Raw genomic sequence first — 22,998 nt, 5'->3', positions numbered from 1 at the left:
ATAACTACCACCTTCGAAATTACCCTAAAATATCTGCTTTCGATGATAAAAAAAATGATAAAAATGATGATAGGAGTACCAAAAAAAAATTAAGAAAATTAGATTGAATTAGATGAATTATCCGTTGAATAAAATGTACAAAGTTCATATTTTTTCTCATTGATAATGTACGAAGAATAAAACGTGTAAGAAATAAATAAAAAAATCTAGTACGTTTGCAGCTGCAAAGAGATGAAACAAGTTAAAAAGAGAAAAAAAGAATTAAAATATAACTAAACAAAATTATTCAATTGAAGAATAATCAATTTTTAATTGATTTAATTTGAATTAAATTAACATCAAGATAATAATAATAATGTTAATAATAGTAAGAAGACAATCTCTATACAGACGCATGCATCCTTTATTTGATTATTAATTATAGGTATATATATTATTGTAATATAACTAATGTAAAATTAATAAGATTCAATGACTCACGTGAGTCAATTATCGTTTTTTTTTACGTTTTTTCTTTTTCTTTTTATTTAAAATTAATAAATCTTAAATTCTAATCGTTCATGGAACATACAACGTTGAATATATCATAGATATATGGGACCAAAATCACCAGTCTCATTCGCATTAGATCGTTTGGTTGTCATTTGCCGACGAAGATGTAATATAACCCTTTGATTTTTAAATATAAATTGATACCGAGAAAATCGACATTGAGAAAAAATTGACAAAAATCAGATCTGTACAACCAAAAAATTATCGAACAAACACAACAACAAATAATAATAATAATAATAACAATGATCACTCGCTTCGCGCATTGATGCGATTCGATTCGTTACGTCGCAACGATTTTCATTCTTATTATTATCCTTTTACGGTTCACGTGGAGGGTCAATAAATAATGTGGCGTTGTTCGTCCGTCTCGCAAGTTTTGCGGTAATTTTGTATTTGAATTTATCTTTTTTTGTTCCAATGCTTTTTTTTAATCAGACTTTTGAAAATGCTCCAGACAGCGCGGCTATCCAAGCAGCAGCGAATAAAGTTCCGCGCGCTAAGGATGAGCCTATGACTTTTTTTTAAACAATCAACGATTGAGACCAGCAAGCAATATAAGAGGAAGCTTAAGAATAGTATTTTTTCTTTTCTTTTTTTTTTTATTTTATCTTATTTTTTTCTCGTTCGTTTCTCGCCGTTTTCTCTCAATTCTCATGATCTTTTAACAAAGATCGAAATTAGAATGTCCGAAAAAAATGGGAACGAGAAAAAAGAAAACGTCTTTTCTAAAAAAAATAAAATAAAATAAAAACGATAATTAATAAAGAAAATAGTTTAAAAAAGAAAGAAAGATTTTGCAAGGACACGACGGGACGTACCTCCCGAACGATCCTTACTTGAAGATTAAAAACATAAAATAATGATAGTAATAAAATTTCAAAAAGATTTGATCACTAAATTAATTTATATAGTAGACAAAGATATTAATGATCTAAATTATTTCGATATAAAATGAAAAACAAATATTAATAAATAAAAATAAAATGACAGTTAAATAAGATTATCAATGTTGTATAAGTTTATATATATATTATTTATAATTCGCCGAGATTGGCGTACGTGATAAAATACCCACTGTATTTCTTAATTGTTTTGAGTTATTATTTTTCGTAACATTAATAATAAACTCAAACATTTATAGTGGATCATCGAGAGAAGAACAAAAGTAAGACTTCCGGTTTTAAACTCTTTTTCAATAGAAAATTAGAAAAAAAAAAGAGTCGGAAGTCAACCGTGTTGTACATAATTTAATTTTGTTCGGCTCCGTTCGAATAAACCGAATGATTCGTGTATTGTTATTATGTGAAAAAATAATTTATGAATTCAAAAAAAATTTCAGACATTCGTCCGATCCGAAGTCGAACAAAATCATTTTTCTTTTTCTTTTCGAATGTTATTAAAATAATTTTTTTTTTTTACAAAAAAGAAGCTAGAACACATAATAATGAAAGTAATTGCGATATGAGGACGGAATTAATGAAGATATCATGCAGACTTACGTACTAAATCGTATTTTTCTCGGTCTTTCTTGTTAACGTTTTACAAGCAATAAGGATGACAGAATTGGTAAACCAATCTTTGACTGCGTTCGGTTTTCTTCATGATACCTTTTTTGTAATATTGCCGTATGCTGCGACTCAATTTATCGTAATTCATAGCCGGGCGATTTTTTCTCTTACCCCAAAGTCTGGCCACTCTCACGGAATCTTCGATTTTAAACACTCCTTTACTTCTGTCGAGCCAACGTATGCAAGAACCGTGAACACCTGGGCTTTGAAGTAATTCTTTCAAAAATTGCCAAAGATGTATGTGAGAACCACCGTTACGAATTTTACCTCCGCTTGTCTGAACAGGACTGGCTTCTTCCTCTTCGTCTAGAATGACGAAAAGAAGAATAAAAAAAGGACTTAGACAATTCGCAAACGAAGAGATGCACCGAAAAATGGAGTGATGATGAGAAGATGGAAGAAACAAATATGAATAACTCATATCCGAGAAAAGGAAGAATAACAAATTGGAAAAAAAAGATGAAAGAAAGAAATTTCAATATGATATGTACTCACCATCGGAATATTCCATACCGCAAGAAGCTGAACCGTTTCCTGCGTTGGTATTCGATCCCGTAGGATTGTTTCCTGGATTCGTCGAAGAATTTGTTCCTGTTGGATTATTATTAGTCGAATTATTCGCGTCGTTGTTAGACGGTGGTACAGGTAGAGTTCCCGGTGGACTCCAACAAGCGGCTAAAGTGTTTCTAGGAGACTCTTCCACAGCTGCCTTCCAAATCTCCAGCTGAGCGTGGAGCATGCTACCGCACTAAATAACAAAAAAACCAAAAAAAGGGGAAAATAAAAAAGTAAAAAAAATAACGATAAAGATAAAAAATGAAAAAAAATTAACGACAAAGAAAACTGATTTTAAATCAATGATCGTTAAATTGATGAAGCAAGTATGCAATATATTTTCGCGTGTAGGTATGTTAAATTAATGATGAAAAATATAATTATTATGCAAATTGGACCTTGTTTGTTCGTCGAATTGATTATCAAAAAAATCATCTTTAATTGTTTCTACATAATGTACGATATACATAGGTATATACCCACTACTGTGCCGCGAGTTACACCGGTAACTTTATATTATAATAATATAATGCCGTTTTGCAAAGAGAAAGCGGCATCGGGCGCGATAATAGTATAGAACATACACATGTGCATGCATCTTAAATGTATGTACATACGTATCTATATACCTATATACGTATATTATATATGTGACCTACTTCACGCGATAAAATTCTCAACCAATGAAAAATTACGGAATATTATTTACCGGAAAATAATCTCAATCCTCACACGTTGTTTCAAATCAAATCTTGACCTAACCCAATGTGCAAAAAAATTCGAAAGACAAAACGAAAAATGCATATAAAACGTGTACAAGCATATATGGCATGCAAGGATAGACACGTGTGTATAGGATTAAAAAACTATTGTTAATATTATCAGTATTTATATAAAAAGGAGCGATAAATAATTATAACGAACAGATTTTTATATGAAACGAGACTAAAATTTTCCGTCTTACAAGCATACGATATGCAGGTATATACCCATATGCATATTATAATTTGCGGTCGGGAATTTAAAATTTCCTTTTACCTCTTTCCTTTAGTTTTTATTCTTACAGAACCTGTATGATATAAAATTAACTGACTTATCTGGTCGATCCAGATTATAAGTTTATTCGAAGGTCCAGAAAATAAGAAACATGAGATTGCGGAGAGCGCCATGTCAGTTTTCTCTTTTTGGTTTTTTTTTTTTTTTTAAGAATATTCATTTTATTAATTACCGCGCAGGTTTTCGAGTTAGGTAATACACGAAATATTCCCGAGTAATAATGCGAAAACTTGATTATTTTTTATGACGTATAACGAAGAGAGAAGTGTGCAGGACGTGATACGCAGGTATGGCGTAACGAAACGCTCGCGATCGTTATACTTGTACAATTTTAACGTTTCACCGAACGGAATAAAAGTTGTTGGAAAGGTAAAAAGATACAAGGAAAGAAAGAAGAAAAAACATGGACAGAAGAAGAGAAAAAAAAAGGTTTTCGTGGTATTTAGGAGAAGCAGGATATGAGAGAGGGTTTTACAGCCGCTGTAGATACACCCATACTTGTGCCGCAATGCTGCTGCAATCGTGTAATATTATAACTATATGTATAGCAGAGTGAACGTATTTCCAGAAATTCACTTTCACGTATTAATATCACTTTCGCCGGCGAATTTCTTAGATTCTTAATTTCCAACGATTTCTTGTTACCCGATAATACCGGCTATTATGCTGTAAATCACAAGAGGTTTAGCGCGGAACGATCTGATGTCGAAATTTAAATTTTGCGTAAGAAAATTTAGACGTTGCGTTGAGATGAATTATTTCACGAATTTGTTTGACGTGAACTTGACGAAGAAAAAATTTATTTCCGCGTTTCTTTGCGAGTGTTGAGAGAAAACTGATCTTTTTTTTTTTTTTTATACATCAGGATAAAACTCACCTGCGGTGCTCTGTGGCAAAAATCTTCCTCCGTAAGGGATGCTAACGTTGCACCATCGATGTTAAAACTTTCCAATGGTACCGAAGGCAATTGAAGTTGCCTACGGGCCCATTGAACCCATGCAGCAACGTCCGCTGCGCTCCATCTCCTAGGTTCTGTGGATGAAAAAAAAAATATTCAAATGAAATAAAACGATTCATGATCGGGCAGAAGAAAAGATGAGAAAAAAAAGACAGATTTTGGAAAAGCATTTCGATAGGGTGTATTTTTTTTTTTTTTTTTAATTTTTTTTTTTTTTCGCGTGCGATCGGAGTAGCGGTTTTGTACGAATTTTTGTTTTTGACCTTCGGGATCTTTACGTTTCATAACCTCCAAGATATTACGGAGAAACACGCGGCCATCATTAGCGCGTAATTTATTCTCGGGGATGGCGTCATCGCCGTTCAGAGGTTTAGACCAATAGAAGGAACCGGTCTCGTATAATATTATCTCAAAACTTGTACATCCCACAAAACCGCATCGCACAGGCTCGCGTAACGTAGCGTGTCGCCCGAGAGGTAAAATCGCTCGCGGTGAGGTAGCGAATGACCAGCGATTATTACACGTATACCGCGTGAAAATCAGCGAAAATCAGAGTAAAAAACGTAGAGAGAAAAGGTGATGGGAGATCGCGAAAGGAAAAAAAAAACAAAAACCATTATTTCTAACAAACCTGGATGAATGTCCAGCGCGACGCACGTGTTGTCGAAATCCTTCTGTAGCTGTTGAATCGCCAGACTTAAAACGGGTTCGATTTGTTCCCTGGCCAAGTCACCGACGCATTCGCTGCCCTCCATGTCTTCGACAAATCCGGTACCCACGCCCCCCAAATCGACCGGTCTCAGATTATATTTTCTCTGAAAGCTCGTGTCCCTTAAAACTTCTCTGAGCAGCTGATGATCGTTCTTCGAATGTTCCTTGAACAGCGCTTCTTCCCTTAAAAGTGAATTGTTGAAACTTTTCTGTTCTCCGAGCTGAAATTTCCCTTCGATCAATTCTTGGTCCCCTCCCTGAATGTGGTTTCTTTGGCTGCTGTGATCCGTTCCCTTGAACAACAGTTCTTTCAATGGCGAATTCTCGTACGATTCCGTCTTCGGAAATTCGTTACAAGATCTCGATTCCGAAGACAAGGGCTCCTCCTTGAACAGTATTTCCTTCAGCAATGGATTCTGGTCCTCTTTTTTTGAAAAAAAATCCGTGTCCAACGAATTGTATATGTCCTCCTCCGTTCGCGGGGGCGTACATGGGACCGTACAATCCGTGGAGTCTTCTCTGTGACCCAGACTTTCGGCTAAAAGACTGCAAAAATACAAAAAAAAACCGGAAAGGTTTTGGTAAAGCGGATGAAAATTTTTCATCTCATTCTTCTCATTCTTCTCATCCTTTCGATTAACTCACCGAGACTCCTGAAGGATCGCTAGAAGATCGAAACTCTTTTCACGTTTAACGGGTTGTTTGAGGGGTTCGGGACTTGTGGGATAAAATTTGGCGCTCTGAGGACTCTGCGGAACGTAGTAAGGGCTCGTCGGGTAACCCGGAGAACCGTCGCTCCCCGAATAATTGGGGGATAATTCACCACAGAGTCCCGGATAGGGCGGACTCGGATAGGTGTTCGGCGATCCCGGTCTCGGAGAACAAGCTTCCTGTTTTATCTGTGGCGGTTTGAGAAACGAACTTCCTCCCTGCGAATTCAGGGAATCGTGATCCTCGGGAAGTAGCGACAGATCAAACGCGAATGGGCTGTAATCGAACGACGGTGAAAAACCAGCGATCGATGGCACCGTCTGTGGCATCTGTAACGACGTAGAAAAAGAAAAAAAAAATAAAGCAAAATCAATCAACGACGTTTCTCAATTACAAAGAAATAGAATAGACTTTTTCTCGAACCCCGCGAACGGAGCCAGGGTCCATATCTCTTACAACAATTCGAATTCGAGATCGAAAAAATTTTCGATGCTCTTTGAAATCATTCGCTAATTGGTTTTCGAAGATGGCTGGTAAGGTTTAATGGTTTGACGCGACGTGTAGCAGCGTATAAATAAGAGGGTATGTATACGGATGGGTATTTAAGAGTACAAAAGGGAGTACAATTCTTCGGTTAGAGATGGATATAGTGGCCATTTATCTCCCCTCGTGTTTATTGCCTGTCTTGTATTTGACCTGACTTCACTTTGTTTCGCTTTGTGAGCCCATTACGGCGATCCCCGCAGTGAGAGTATATAAGGTATAAGGATATACACCACTGCTCGATCCCGGGGAAGGCTACGCTGCGGAATCTCTCGAGGACCGCGATATTTTCCCGCAACGTGTTGCAGCCTCAGCGGCAGCAGCAACGGCAGCAGCAGAAAAACAGCAGGGTAATAAGGCCGGCACGGCTTGCCCCTCCTGACATCTTGACGTAGTGCCCCGCAAAAGGTCGACGTGAAATATAAACGATAATATACCTATGCATATCCCACCAACGCATCGCGTTCGCGTATATACGCCCGTGTACACGACTCTATGTTAAGTCCGATGAAATATCCGCTTTTATAATTAGTTCGGTATTATCAATTTTGACACGCGTTGTAATTTCGCACTTCGTAACACCGCCGCGCACAACCGTCCCTACGTTTCCAACGTTTCGTTAATTTTTAGAAGAAGAAAAAGGAAGTTCAGAAATATATTTTCGAACAATTGTTCCGAAAAATCGGAGTAGGTAACGCGATAATCGCTATTTTTCATTCGATGTCTACTTCCTCTTCTGTCTTTTTCGTTTTCTCTTTCCTCATACTCACTGCGTCACGACTCATTATATCCTGGATGATTTTTCTCGGTAATTTTTTTTTTTTCTCAACACGTGTGACGTATGCGAGTACATACGCAGGTCTCTATGTGTAGTTCTGGAACACATTTGGTGTACTCGTGGTGGTTTGTTTTTTCTTCTCTTTTCATTCACATTTTTTCCTTTCTTTTTATCTTTCATTCGTAAACGTATATAATTAATTTTTCTCTGATCGCATGGTAGAAATATATAAAACGGTATTATATGTGTGTACGTAGGTACTACATAGACGTACACGTATACACAGCTAAGGAACATCTGGTACAATCTAAATATACATACGATATATAATCTATAAGTATCAAAACTACCATAAACGATTTCCGATAGCTTATGTATATTTTCATTGTATTTGAAAATCGTTTGGAAGACGTCCAGCTGTTTCATTGTAAATTGCAAGAAGAATCGCGAAATTTTGCGCAGGCTGTGAGTAAAATTTTCAAAAATGATAGACACAAAAAAACTCTTCGTATCAGCGTACGAGTGATTCTACTTTCTTTTTATTCATTTTTCGTTTCTCGTTGTTCGGATCTTACGGATTTTGGTATTTCCAATAACGATAGACGCCGCGTGCGGAATAGATTAGGATATAGATCGATATCGAAAACGGAGGGAAAAAAACGCGGGAAAAAATATAGCCACGCCTATAAAACTGGAGCGAAACGTATATCAGATACGATGCTGTCCGCTCGGAGATAAACTAGACTGGTTGATATGCCTATTATAGGTGATCTTTTCTGTACGTCGACCCGAAAAAAGGTTCAAGGACCATCAAACGTGACTCGTGTTATGCCCGCTTCCTTGCAGCGTATATATATATTATATATGTACACACCTATACACGTGGATACTTATATATTATATAGAGGTACAAGATACATCTGACGTCACAAGGAACGGATTCCTCCTTTCTAATCCTATTGCGTCACGAATCGCAACGCAACGCAACGAAACGCCGCGCTTTGTTTAGTCGACGACGACGTCGCGGTCTATATATTTAATAATAACACATACGGCACTGGCCAGGCTGTCGCAACAATTACATCGATTTTCATTCAATTCCTCGATCGATTTTTCCCTCTTTTCCTCTCTCCGTTTTTCATTCCCCTCTCTCTGATTTCGGTCGCGGAAAATTTAACTTTGTCAAATTCAGGTAACATACCGACACGTACAATATTAGATTACTTGTATAAAAAGTAATCAGGTATAATATGCTCGGATGACGTCAATTCTAGCGACTTTAATGACGAGAATATATCTGACGTCCGTGGCACACGGCTTAGGTACATAGGTACGTTATAGGTAATATAATATTGCGAGGAAGATAAGTTTGAGATGTTGTAATTATTCACGAATTCTTGGGCGTCTATTTGTCTCTATTATTTTTATTGCCCTTTTTTCCACATCGATTATTTTTCACCTACTCATCGATTTTTCTTCCTTCCTTTTTTCACTCATTGTCAGAGTCATATATCGGTTATTGTTACGCGAGGCGCGTGGAACGTACAGAAATCTAATTTGAAAAAAAGAAGCGCAGAGATAAAAGTTTCTAATCTATAAGAGATGTTTATTCAGTCGTTCGAGCTGAAAATAAATTTCGCACATAATCGAAGAAAGAGAGAGAGAGAAAAACAAAATTAAATAAGAGAAAACGACAAACGTTAGATTATTTAATAAATTACTTAGGTATGTATATTAGGTTTATTTTTTCAACGTTACCAATTCATTTAAGATAGCAGATGACGAAATATTTTATTTCCGTTGCGGGTTATTTTTTCGAAAATTTCCATTATATTCGTATTAATCGGAGCATTCGAAGCGCTTCCTTCTACGCAGATCGCCATTGTGGTTATATTTATTTTATAGTTGATTTCCTTCATGCGCGTTATTTTTTAAAGAATATTTTTGGTTTTTGTTTCACACGATTTCAACGCGATAAAAAATATACATCACAGGTACTCAACATTTTTGAAGAATAAAATACATTCTGCAGAAAAATCGCTGCACCGTTCAAAAAACGTTAAAATCTAACTAACTTCTTCTTCCTTTTTCGGGGCTTTTTTCTCTTCACCACATATAATTGGAGAATGAAAATCAATTGATGTAAAATTCTTAATTACCACAGACGCGCACACACTTCACATCGATGTATACGGAAATAGTAGTGTATTAAAAAATCAAAAAACCAAAAACCAAAAATTGCCACACGTCAAATCGGTCGTTAAATTTTTCCGGCTCCACGTGCGTCCGCCATGACAGTTTCGTATGTAATATACCTATGCGTCGTGTATCCATGTATGATAATTCGATGCTAGGTGCGGTATGGGCTGATTTGAAAAAAAAATAAAAATAAGTCCTATACGCGGTCGTTCGTCGTTCGCCGTTTGAAAACTAAAAACTAAATGAGAACGAAACGAATATTGTATAAATAATTCGTCTACCTTGCGCTGAGCTAGCTAGCCATATATACGTATATACAATGATGGTAAAAAGTTAGTTTGGCAAATGAAATCATTCGGTATATTAGAACAACCGGCAGCAAGAGAATTAAGAAGTGCCTTCGGTCTTCTCATATTCCTATGAGATCGTTGGTCACAAAAATTCTCCTTCCCTTCCCACCTCCCCTTCCTTCTCTTTTCCGTTCTTCTTTTCTAGACTCGTTCAAAAGTCCTTCGACGTTTCAAACTGTCCCTGTCTAATATCTACGTCTATCCCCCCTCGACATCCCTCCCGCCACCCACCGCGGTTAAAATATTCTTTCGCGAGTCTCGCTGTTAGAAAACTAGTCATGAACTTACAGTGTTACAGGTATTCGACGATTCATGTAGGTACGAAGTTGTACGTTGTTGCTCCCCTTTTTTTTTCATTCTTTTTTATGTCACTTTTTTTGGGTTTTTTTTTTTCCAAGCGCACGTCGCGACGCCGGACTCCGAAGCGTCTAGTATTTTACTACCGCATTATTTCGTTTATTTTTTTTTTTATATTCGATCTAGTTAATATTCCTTTGTTAATTATGTTTGGTATCACGTGTTATATATTACATGGTAAAACCAGCCTATATATAGGATGTTACTAAAGTTCCGTACATATGTATAGGTACGCAGAGGTAGATCTGTAATCGCCATCTCTTTCTGCAGCACGTGCTGTACGTAATACATTTATTTATATACTATTTATATACCGCATATGCATATAAAATTACATACCACAGGCATTGAATCACGCACACACAATGGGTGGGCCGAGAAATTGATTCGCGAATGATTTTGACAAAACTGTCGATAAATCACGAATTTTTTTTTCACTCTTTTTCTTCTAGTTTTCAAACTGTTCTTCCGTTTTTTCATATGAACCGATCGATGCCCGCATAGACCGAGTAGGAAAAGAGATCTTTTTTTGTACATATTTTTTTTTTCTTCAATAAAACAGAAAACGAAGAAATAAAGAATAAAAAATGTCACACGTATTTTACAGATCTAAAAACGTCCAGTATCGAAAATCCATCATAGACGGATAGCGTGGGTATTGGAGTATATTAGAAATACGTACAGTTGTTGCCCTCAGGCCCGGGGAATCCCCGATGATGAATTATGTCATCGAAAGAATTTTAATTTTTTTCTTATGCGATCAGGGTTTTTCTGATAGCGTCATGTAGTCACCTATAACGTATATGAGAAAATCGAACAAAGCAGAGCCAAAAAAAAAAAATTGAAGAGAACAATTTCCCAAAACGAAGGGACGTTTACGAAGTACGTTTTGTGGCGACTGCAGTACCGCGATAAAATATTTTTTGCAAACACCGAAGACTGTTACTGTTATTGTCATCGTTTTTGGCTTTTTTTTTTTTTGGTTTTTGATTTTTTTAGTTTCTCACTTCACCCCGGTAACTATAATACCATCGGTTTCGAATAGGAGAAAGCTCCGGGCGCTGTGCCTGGCTGCCATCAAGTCCCGGACAAAGGGCGCTTACTGAAGTCTCCCATAAATCTGCCCTAATTTTTTTTTCTTTTACTTCCTCTTCTCTTCATCTTTTATCTATTTTTTTTTTCCTATCCCATTTACAAGGGTCAAACTACATTATCGCGCGAATTGCAACAAACTCTTTACCTTTCTCTTCACTTTAGAGTCTATTTATCATAACTAGTGGTAGATAAATTCACTTGAGGACGTAAAAGTTATGATAAGAAAAAAAAAGCATTCTTAATAAAATTCCATCCGTCTAATTTTTTTTTGCAACTCAGATCCGCACTCGATTATTATTGAAATTTCAAAGTTCGCGCGTACACGATGCTGATTGTGAGTAATTCTTGACAGCGGTAAGACGTCCGTATGAAAGCATGAGGTAAAAATGAAAATCTCAAGTTTCACGCGTAATATTTCACTTTTCGAGATAAGATTACACTATACTCTCGCTGTATCGTATCTCACCCAACCTCCCCCGGCCTAACGGTTATTATAATTCATTTTTTACCTTCGTTGGATGTAAGATTTTTTTTCTCATTCATTTCCTTTTTCATCTTCAAAGTCAATTTCCTAAATTTGAAAAAAAAAAAAATTGTGCGGATCGCGTCATTCGAAGAAAGATACGTGAAACCAAATAAAAGAAACGAAATAAAATTAAGTCGTTTTATCGAAGGTATCTACGTATTCCTCGTGCATCAGGCGTGGTTTTTATTCGTTTTGCTTTTTACAAAGGTGGGTCCGTGGCTCGGTATATATGTATATACATACACTATATGCTCTATAAATTTATACACACATATCTCTACGTATATATATTGGAGAAGGGGCCTTAAGCGTACACATTCAAGGCCGTCAACGTCGGGTTTTCCAAACCGTGTGGCGGTCCCTACGGGCAACTTCCTATCTCTGTCTTCGTCTTACAAAAAACACAAAAAAAAAAATCAAGTAAAATGAAAAAACGAAATAAAGAACAAACCGAGTGAGAAAGAGGGAAAAGGAGCGTATGAAAAAAATAAAATTGCCATAAAATAAAAAATAGAAAATAAATAAAAAAACGAAATACAAGGCGCGGGGAATTATACTACTGGTGAAACACGACACGATGCCCGATCAACGTCTCTCTCTCCTTTCATCTCTTATCTTTTATCTTTTTCTCTCTTCTCAGACTCTCTTGTGATTTTTGCTAGAAAATTTTTCAAATTTTTCATCCAATAAAAGGTGATTATTTAACATAGCTGCAGTTTCATGAGACTTGTATAGGAATAACTTAATTTCTTTCTTCGTTTCCAATCGTTTTTTCCCAGCAAAAATCACTCGATTTCTTACATTACATCCATACGTGTACATGTACTGTACATATACCATATATGATTTAATTAGAAAAGAAAAAAAAAATAAGAGAGAAGAGGGGAAAAAATCAAAGAAATCAAAAAAAATCTGTCCATCATTGACGCACGTGTGCAGCCATTGCTTTGTAGGTATGCTGATTTCTGTATGAGAAAAATGTAGAGAAAAAAGACCAAAAAAAAACTTCATATTACTCTGATCGGTAACTACTTCTTTTTTGTAAGTTTTTTTCTTTTTCTTTTCATTATAAATATATATACAATATATATATTTTATCTTACTTATTGCTTTTATATAGTTATTATAATTATAGCTTGATTTTCGAGTATTTTGCACAAGATAAATTCAGTTTTATATTCCTACTTAATTTTGAGTCACGTGTTTATTCTCTGCAAAACGTTATAAATATTGCTGCTCATATAGTGTGTGTGTGTGTGTATACATATTTCCGTATACGTGAAAGTATGTATAAAAGTATATAGTATATACATGAATGTGTTATACCGCATTCCGATCACCGGTTTTTATAGCGTATGGCAAATGATCGCTATCTGATCGTTTCAATAATAATGATGATGACAATATGATTATAATAATAAAATCAACGACAATGATAATTCAATAATTGACAGCCACCGATGTATCGTAGAGAGCGAGGAAATACATCAAATTTACGTACAGGTATATACAACTCATTTTAGCTTTAAAAACTTCAGCGAATTTTAAACCAAATATAGCATAGGGACATAGATTATATTTTCTGCATTCGATCGACCTTTCAGAAATTGAATTTTTTTCTTTTTTTTTGGTTCTAAATTTTTGAAAGATCATTCCCCTGCGTGGTTGAAAAAAAGGAACCGAAGAGTCGGAAAAAGAAAGAGAAATTTCGACGAACGACGCGAAGCATACACGAATTATTGAAATATACATTTTGATTTCTCTAAAAATAAAAATCTACTTATGGTTAAACATTAGTGAGATTTCATTAAATTTTCGGAGGGTGAAGCGCGAGAGGAAGGGTACGTTATTATAGTACTGGGTATTATAAGAATTGTTTAAAGGAAAAATATAAAAGTCAGAACGCGGTAATTTTCCGATGTTTTGGTATTTCATCTATACCGTGCATGTGGTCCTCGTTTTCGATCGTTTCTCACATTATACGGTAGCTCTGCTGCGTTTAAAAGCGTCCACCGAACGAACAGAAAAGCAAGTAAATTTCGTGCGATCGTCACGACGAAGATGATCTTGTCCCCGGGCTAGCAATAAAATAAAATTGGGAGAAAAAAAAATTAAGAAGAAGAATCAAAGAAGTCGCATACAGATGGCTAGCTCAGATTTTTTTTCTTTTTCGACTTTGGTTTCAGTTATCTTTTTTTTTTTTTTTATGATGCGTGTACGAAAATAACATACGCAGACAGCGTCATCATCGTAATTGTTTTATAAGATTAATCTGCGATAAAAATTCGTCACCGCGCAGGGGATTCCCCGCGCGAATCGAAATAATGTAAGATTTATAACATAGATTGTGGAATAATTTTAATGACAGATCATGCGATTAAATTTAAACTGCAGTCTCGTACGTGGGTTGTATCTTTTTTCGAGAAAAAAATTTTTGTTTCAGAGCGAATGAAATTATATTGCAGGTAGTTTATATTAATGCTGTTGCGAGAGAAACTATAACTGCCGCGATGCTGCGCAAACTATATGCCCATAGTTATTTCATCTATAATGTCGTATGGGTAAATATTTACAAATATACATACATATGTATAGGTATGCAAATATATACATATGTGAATTGCATACATAGATAGTTATGTATGCATTTCGCAGGTATATATAAATGTACGTTTCATGTACGTGTGCTTATGTGACCGGGTGATTCTTGGAAGAGGAGAAGCCATTACAGTATAGTATAGGATGGAACAACGAGCAACCAACTTACTTTTTCTTTTCCTCTTTTTTTTTTTATTTATATTTTTTGCTTCTTCCGACTGCACCATGCAGTAACTGCAACTGCAACTGAAGCAAAAGACAACTACGACGACGACGACGACGACGACACACAACGACCTAACCTACCTCTACTGATATCTCAATACGAACCCCTTTAGCTCGAATCTATTATAATATACCTACCAATGTCCAACGTACAGGGTGAGTCTTTCGGAAAGATAGGTACGACAAAACAATCGTAAAAAGAGAAAAAGAAAGAGAAACAGTAAGAAAAAGAAAAAAACGTCTTGTCGAAATTTATTCAAACATGAACTTGGGTGCACAACTCTATACTATTCACCCACGCCTACTTATATGCATATCTAGATATATTTTATATCATGATTTGCACATGCCTGGCGTTTATTCTATAGATAATAAACAAGTATCCCCTCTCTCCGATAAAACGAAAAAGGAAAAATACACAAAAAGTAGAGAAGATGAAAAATAGAACGACAGATAATATAGAAGTGATAGAGACCATTTGCATATAAAGTAAGCTACAGCGTCTTTTGCTAATTTTTTTTTTTTAAACACTCGTCACACAAATACTAAAAAAAATGTCTTCGACTATTGAAAAAAAGAAGGAAGTAATAGGTGTAGAGAAAATATTTTTTTCAAAAAGTAAAGGAAATCCGATTCTACTACACGTAAAAAAAGAAAGTTTTTTTCGCGCAAAGGACAAAATGCATATCCATATGATATTGTATAACGTGAAGTTCGAATGTGATAATAACGATCTGATCGTAATCGAAGAGAAATATTTGATTAATATAAAAATAAAATTACGATATGAAAAAAATATGTATAATATTCATGAGAAGAATCAGAAAATTATAGCAACTTGGTGGGGGTTGCGGTGAATAAGGCGCGCGTCTCACGTCTGATGCTCTCTAGGTAATTTCAGTGGTTTTTCTTTTTTTTTCTTCTTCTCCTTTTTTCTTTGGTTTTTACTTTTTTGTTCGTTTGATTTCCTTACTTATTTTTCTCTCTTTCGCCGCGAAACTCGACCATTAGCCGAGCGGTTTGCAAGTATTTGTAAGCTGCAGAAATACGTGTACACGAACACATACACCGGTTATGTACAGGTATATTTCCGTACGTACATATATGTATCCATATAAATATCAGTGCATACGTGTACGTAACTACAGACGAGTCATGCGTCGCGTATAGGTGTATAAAGGCAAACGATAACGGTTAAACTTATAAAGCGCGCGCGACGATCGACTGCCGTTGCACGATTTTTTTCCTTCTTTTTGCGTTAAAAAGATGCGTCGGGTATCATTATATAGACACAATTGCACAAATATTTCCGCGGCACCCATAAGCGCGTAACGAAAATCCTAATTAATTATATGTTAATTAAATCAAAGATTCGATGGCCTTCTGTAGATTCGATGAGTTCGAAACTCGACCGATAATTGCTCAATTTTTATTATTCTCATTTTTTCCCTCTCATGTATCTTCTTTGAATTTATTTATTCATTTTTTACTCCCTTACACACATCCGGAATATTTCATTAAATTGAAAAATCGAAAAAATTCTCTCCTCTTCTCTTCCAGTTTTTCATTGTTATTTATTTTATTTTTTTCTCATCAAAACGTCTCGTCTATAAAATATACGTTCGCGGGGGGCGCAAAGGTAAGGGGGGGGTTGGTGCATGAGCACGTTTTGCGATTATCTACCACCGATGTTATACATACACTATGTATACATATCGGCTCTATGTATTTATATACGTATATGTATGCCTGTATACATACAACTTGAACAGTTTCGAAATTGAATGCCCTCGGGTAGAAATACGACTTGCAAGTTGAATTTACAACGGCCATTATACGCTCATTCTTTGTCTTGTCTTTCAAGTTTTGCTGCTGTAGTAGGAAGGTAAAAAAGATTTTACCGCATGTGCAGTGTATATATGTATAATAATTCCATGTATTTTACCTACGTATACATACACTCGTTGAAAACTGAACCATATAATGCTGTACGTACACGTTCACGTATGTATGTAAGCGTGCATTTACGTATGTATATATAGTGCAACCTGTAGCTACGTTCGATCCACGCCATAACATTGCACTTTTATTTGCACCGCAGCGGGATATATATTCGACTCCCACTGCAAAACGATGGGTAATTTGCTAGACGATTTCTTTATTTTTTCATTCCCTTTTTCTTTACTCTGTCGTATAGTTTTTTATCGTCCTTCCTTTTTTGCGTATGTGTAGGTATTATCAATACCTACTTAACATCTCTTTATATAATTTATCAATTTGTTTATTTATTTATTCATTTATTTATTCAGAAATAATTATTGTAGAGAAGAAAGAAATTAATTGATTGAATCTTATTGAGAAATATAGAAATCTCTGCGGTTTATCCGCGCAAGATAGGGTTATATTATGTGATGTAATATACGCGCCTCAACGTTGGTGATTTCAACGCCCGGTCAAGAAACGTCGCGCCGAACTGACTACACGATGCACTTAAATTGAATCTCTCTGTCTTCAGCTCTACGTATAACGCCATTATTTTTTATTGCATATTTCGAGTAATCGATTCTCGGAGTATATGACGTATAAAATTGTATACAACTTTTGCGAAAAGTTGTTATAGTTAGGTATAATATCCCATTATCAGGATGACGAAAAGTTAGCTACTGCAGCATCGCGTTGCATCTCGTGCAGCGGCATGAGGAACAGGAGGAAAAGAAGGATGTAGGGAATAAGTATATAGACGATCTTCGGGAATATATATATATATATATATCTTTATGTACCTCTCTTTCTGTATATATATATATAAAATGAGTATCGCGGTTGAATTCTTATTCCAAGAATGAACGGAAGGTCGAACAGGTAATACGCGAAACGCGAAAACGCTAAATTTCGCGCGCGCGGCTTTTGCCGACCAGGACATCTGCAGCGAACGAACGAACGAACGAACGAAACGTGTCTTTATAGTTTTCTCAACGATGATTGGATACCAAAAAAAATTAGTCAAAAAACGACCAGAGGAAATATAAAACAACAACTTAACTTCTTACAACTCCACGCAACGATTGTCATTATATTATTATTACTGCAGTTTATCTCGCGCGCAAATAATCGTCTGATATTTTATATCTATATATAGGTAATATATAAAAATACCTAGGTACATAAATATGTGCATGGTACGCGGAAAAAAATAAAGAAAAAAGAGGCTGCAGCAAATTCGATCGTTTTTTCAAATTAATCATGGGATCGTAGTTAGAGATTAAGTGTATAATAAATCAAATGAAAGATAAATGTCAAAATTTTTATGTAGTATATATTTTCACGTACATATACATGTATCGTATGCACATATTATACATGTGCGCAGTACACGATGTAACAAAAAGTTCAAAGACGCAATCACGTAACCACTTTCACCGAAATTTCTCGACGTCATATTATATTTATATGATATATAATATATACGGATACGCACGTATGTTCTTCGAATATACAAACTCGCCACAGCGACCATCTTGAAATTAGTGTGTCATTACATATATACCTAGAATATTATCTACTATACGTAGACATTATCAAGTATACAGGCGAACGTGCAAGATTCGTTATTATTTCTCTCTCAGATTTTTTTTCTCCCATCTTCTCGCGTCTTATCACGCATTACGCGTGCATGAAAAAAATTGTATTATATAATTGAATGATTTGGATGTAGAAAAAATTTTCATTACTATTCAAATGAATTTCATTCGGTACGTAGATAGGTCCACAGGTGAATAGGAATATATAATTAAAAAGGGTTACAATAATTGCGAGGCGCGGCGCCTGATAATTATTATTATAATATATTTTCTGTTTGTTGGTACACATAAATTAATGTGTACACATATGTTAGGCAGTTTTATGTGAGTTTGTAGGTATGTAGGTGTGTATGTATAGAAAATTATAACCACGCCCTTGAGAGAGCCGCGGGTTGAGCTGCGACGCTGCACAGAATCTTGTGGCGGGATTCGAATCTGTTTCGGATTATACTATAGATATATATATACAGGTACATAAAATGACGTATACACAGGTTTATATAAAACCACGTACACACACATAAAACTGGCAAGGACGTCAACTATATACAGACATATATATATGATAATGTCTCCACGAACGCCTCGTATTTTCTCTTACAATTAAAAAATATAAATCTATACAAACATCTGCTATATGTGTAATTCACATATGTACAGGTACAAGCACATGTGCAATTTTTACATTACATAGAATTTTTGTAATATTCTCCATAGATAACCACGCGTGAATTCGAGTTTTTTTCTATTCATTGAATTCAAGTACATTTACGCAGGTCGTTATATTTTGGACTTTTTCCATCGTTGTTTTGAGTTTTCCTTTTTTTCTTTTTTTTTTTTTACTTCTCCACGATTAGGTTTGCACGACGATAATTAGATGTAAAATCGCGCGCGAAAAATTCACCCATGCCTTAGATATGTCTATACCCTATTATACTCGTGGACAGGATTATTATCTGGCGCTCGGAAGGCGCGCGACTTTCTTTCCTTCCAATTTCGCAATGTATATCGCCGTATCATGTATATAGATACAATATATATGCACATACATACCTACCCGAAGGTATGTATCCACGGTATATATCGTATAATCTAACGGTATACGAATACGATATATATACATTAAAATAAGCAAATTTTCCATCACAATTTTATATACCTGTACATCTTACTTACACTCGCGTATAGTATATGTACATCACAGGTATATGTAAACGAGAAACTTATTAGGTGCATTAATTATTATCTAATCAGCAAACGAAATTAATTGGAGAAAAAAAAAAAAAATAAATAATAAGCCAGGAGCGAGGGAGAGATGTCGATTTTGATTTTGGTTTCGATTTTAGTTTAATTTTTTTTATTTCTCATTTTTATCGAGTGTAAAGTAATTGCGCATATCGAAGTGAATTTCTAGACATGGTGTAGAGTCGCGAGGCGTTTGCAGGGAATATTGACGACGGCGATATAATGGAGCTAGACGCCGTGGCCGCGTATAAACCGAAGAAGTAGTCAATTCGAAAGTGTGCTGACGTGCTTTTGCTGCTGATGCTAGTAGTGCTGGTGCTGCTAGGCCGGTCTTTCTATGACAGTAGCGTATCTAATAAAATTTAAACCCTGCGTCTGACGTTTAATAATAGACCTGTAATCTGTGAGGAATAATTATCGCGCGATATAAAACGGGGGTAATTATAATATCGCCATTTTTACTACTTGGGTCCGACGAATGGACAAATTGGCGAAACTTCCTCACAGATATCTAACCAACGGCATGCTGTTTTCTTTCTCACTTCGTCATCTCCTTTTTTTCTTTTTTTTTTCAAAATCATCCCTCTCGTTCGCGGCGATCAGTCGAGTACATAGGTCTGTCTCTAGATATTTACAGCACGTACACCTACGCGGCTGTGTGAAGATCGCTGCGAGATTATTTTAATTATTCACTCTACGAGTAAACGGATTATATTAAAGAATTTCCGATCGGCGGGGTGCGCGGAATCCGCGCGAAATTATTTTTAGGCCCGCACGTACTCACGTACGGTAAGATATGAAACAGCAGCATCGCCACCACCACCACCTATGAGACGACGCGACGAAGATCGCTTGATTTCTTTCGACCGCGGCAAAAAAAAGTAAGATCGATCGAAGGCGCGCACCTTTATTTCCGAGAAATTAAAAACAACTTAAAAACTTTAACGCTCAAAGGTCGACGTCAATTTTATATAATTTATATTACATACGTGTGCGTTATACGTCGATACATAGCCATGCTATTTTAAAGGTCTCTTTAAATTTTCACGAAACTCGCGCCCTTTAACTGGATATTTAAAGAGACAACAAGTGGGATTTAAAAATGTAATAATTTCATCCTCTTCGAAAATTAATATAATCATGATAGAAATATTCAAACAAATTACTCACCGTATCCATATCGAAGTTACTGCTACCGTACACCATGATGACGATGGTACCGTTCTTTTTTTTTTTTTTTAATTAATCGGTGTTTATTTTCGCTTGTACGATTGGTAATCGTATAAAATCTTAATTACTTTTTTGATTTTATTTTCGATCGAGAATCGATATAACTATAAATGTAGGTATACATACACCGTCACTCCCGCACCGTTTTTTATTTTATCGATTTTATTTATTTTTTGTATTAAATTTGAAGAAAAATTCTAATTGATTAATTAATTAATTAAATAAATAAATAAATAAAAATGAAAATATATCCGATCGAAGATATGACATAAGTGTAACATGTATGCGGTTTTGAGATAGTTTGTGCAAAAAATTCAAAAACGGGTCTGCGAAAGAAATAATTGACAATAAGAACGATTGAAAGTAAATTGAAAAGATGACGTGAGAAATTGGAAGAGAGAAAATTTGTGAAACGAAATAATAAATAAAATAAATAGTCGAAGAAAAATTTTCACGAAAAATAATCAAGCGATAGTGAGGGAAAAAAATTTTGATTCAAAAAAAAAAATAATTAAATGACGTCGTCGCACTTGCGTGTATGTGATATTTTGTTGGTCAATTCATGAATGGAAAATAACGATATATATGGAACATATATATCTTCTACTATCCCTACTTATACGCCACAGATGCTTCTTAGCAGCTGGTCTGAGCTTAACTGAATCATGAGCCGGCCCTCGAGATGGAGAAAACCAACCAACGGTGGCAAAAGTCGCCCGACACAGAGAAATACGAACGTCGTTTTACCCATTCGACCTACAAACCAAAGAAACGCGCATGCGCCACCTGACGTTTTATGTACACAATATCACATATATACATACATAACTATGTACCTACACTTACTAATTAGCACACAACCACATGTGCACATACTATACTATAAAACTTAAAAAACCTCAAACGTAAACGTATACCCCCGCATTTCCATACATATGTGAATATTTATACATGTACTGCTATGTACATACATGTGGTCACGTTCACGTGTTAATAATTTTTAATCAACGGACACCTCTGATACGTAATTTCATTTTTTTCTGATTTTTTAAACATATTATTTATTTGTTTATTCATTTTTGAAAACAACAACTTCGTATACCCGCGTGTTCTCACACCGTGTAATTAATCAATTGATAAATATGAATTTTTCAAATATGGTTAATAATTTTTTTCTGGTTGAATTTTTGCAAATTTTCAAATCTCAAGTTTTCTTGAATCTTTCTAATTCTCATAGCTCCACAAAATATGGCGAGGTATTGGCGATAAAATAATATTAATAATAATTTATGATAGCAAAAATTCCGAACGCGAGTCAAGTTATTTGCGTGGGCGATTATAGTGCGCTTATTAGATCCGCGTTGGAAGGTAAATTACAAAATGCATATGTAGAATTACTGTTGTAATTATTGTTGTTCTTGTTGTTGTTATTATTTTTTATTTTTATTAACACAGAGTGCAATGATTCGCGAGCGCAGCACATTGATATGGTACATTCGTGTACCTGTACGTGTCTAGGAAATTTCATACGGTAGATTGCGGACGACCGTAAGTAGGTATGTACCCAAGATATGTGAGACATAAAATTTACCTCACAATCAGGAGCAAATCGGGTGGTAGCGATCAATCAGGTCAAAATTTTTCTACACGGGTCACTGATTTTCGTACCTGCGTATTGACCTCGCATTAATCAGAAGTATTATATCAGGTATGCGAGTAAATTTAATGGGTGACGTTTCTCTCGGTGCTTTCAGCTGTGTTTTTTTCACCTAGGATTTGATTGCGGTAGAGGTCCACATGGTTTTCCATGAAACCTACCTTGTACCTATCTACCTGGTACTGAGATTTATATAAATAAATTTATCGCAGATTTTGATCTCGTTAAATTAATTAGCATTGGAATTTCGATCCGTTTGTCGGTCGGTGACAGCTCCGCGGCGGGCGTAGAGACGATGTAATATATCATCATCATCTAGTGTGCGTATAATAATTATACGTAGAGAAAAATAGAAAAAGATAATATGATCGATCTACATATTATATGTGTTTCAATTCTGATAACGCAGTAACAATATCGTCCATTATAGATCCTTGTCTGTTATTTGATCGACTACAGGAATCGAAAACCCTGGTCATAAATTCACAAGTCTTTGCATA

At 35.4% G+C, this 22,998-nt stretch overlaps 1 protein-coding gene across 1 annotated transcript; it reads right to left on the bottom strand.

Annotated features, from left to right (window-relative positions):
- Positions 1-487: 487 nt before the first annotated feature.
- LOC105689255 (DNA-binding protein D-ETS-4) lies at positions 488-21,539 on the bottom strand. Its single transcript, XM_012406158.3, has 6 exons — positions 20,782-21,539; positions 6,049-6,443; positions 5,324-5,949; positions 4,612-4,766; positions 2,619-2,871; positions 488-2,429 (listed from the first exon to the last, which is right to left on the bottom strand). The coding sequence occupies exons 1-6, from the start codon at positions 20,815-20,817 to the stop codon at positions 2,095-2,097; spliced, it is 1,800 nt and encodes a 599-aa protein (XP_012261581.2). The 5' UTR covers positions 20,818-21,539; the 3' UTR covers positions 488-2,094.
- Between the last annotated feature and the right edge of the window lie 1,459 nt (positions 21,540-22,998).

Source organism: Athalia rosae, chromosome 7 (assembly GCF_917208135.1).
Source record: "Athalia rosae chromosome 7, iyAthRosa1.1, whole genome shotgun sequence".
Taxonomy (NCBI): domain Eukaryota; kingdom Metazoa; phylum Arthropoda; class Insecta; order Hymenoptera; family Athaliidae; genus Athalia; species Athalia rosae.
Note: the sequence above shows the minus strand (reverse complement) of the source record. Positions and strands in the feature narration are given on the sequence as shown.

Excerpts from the sequence above, each read along its gene's own strand:
- LOC105689255 (XM_012406158.3), bottom strand. The coding sequence starts at position 20,817 with ATGGTGTACGGTAGCAGTAACTTCGATATGGATACG. Across the intron at positions 6,444-20,781 it reads GTAACTTCGATATGGATACG|ATGCCACAGACGGTGCCATC; the intron begins GTGAGTAATTTG and ends ACGTCGTTACAG. Across the intron at positions 2,430-2,618 it reads CGGTATGGAATATTCCGATG|ACGAAGAGGAAGAAGCCAGT; the intron begins GTGAGTACATAT and ends TCGTCATTCTAG.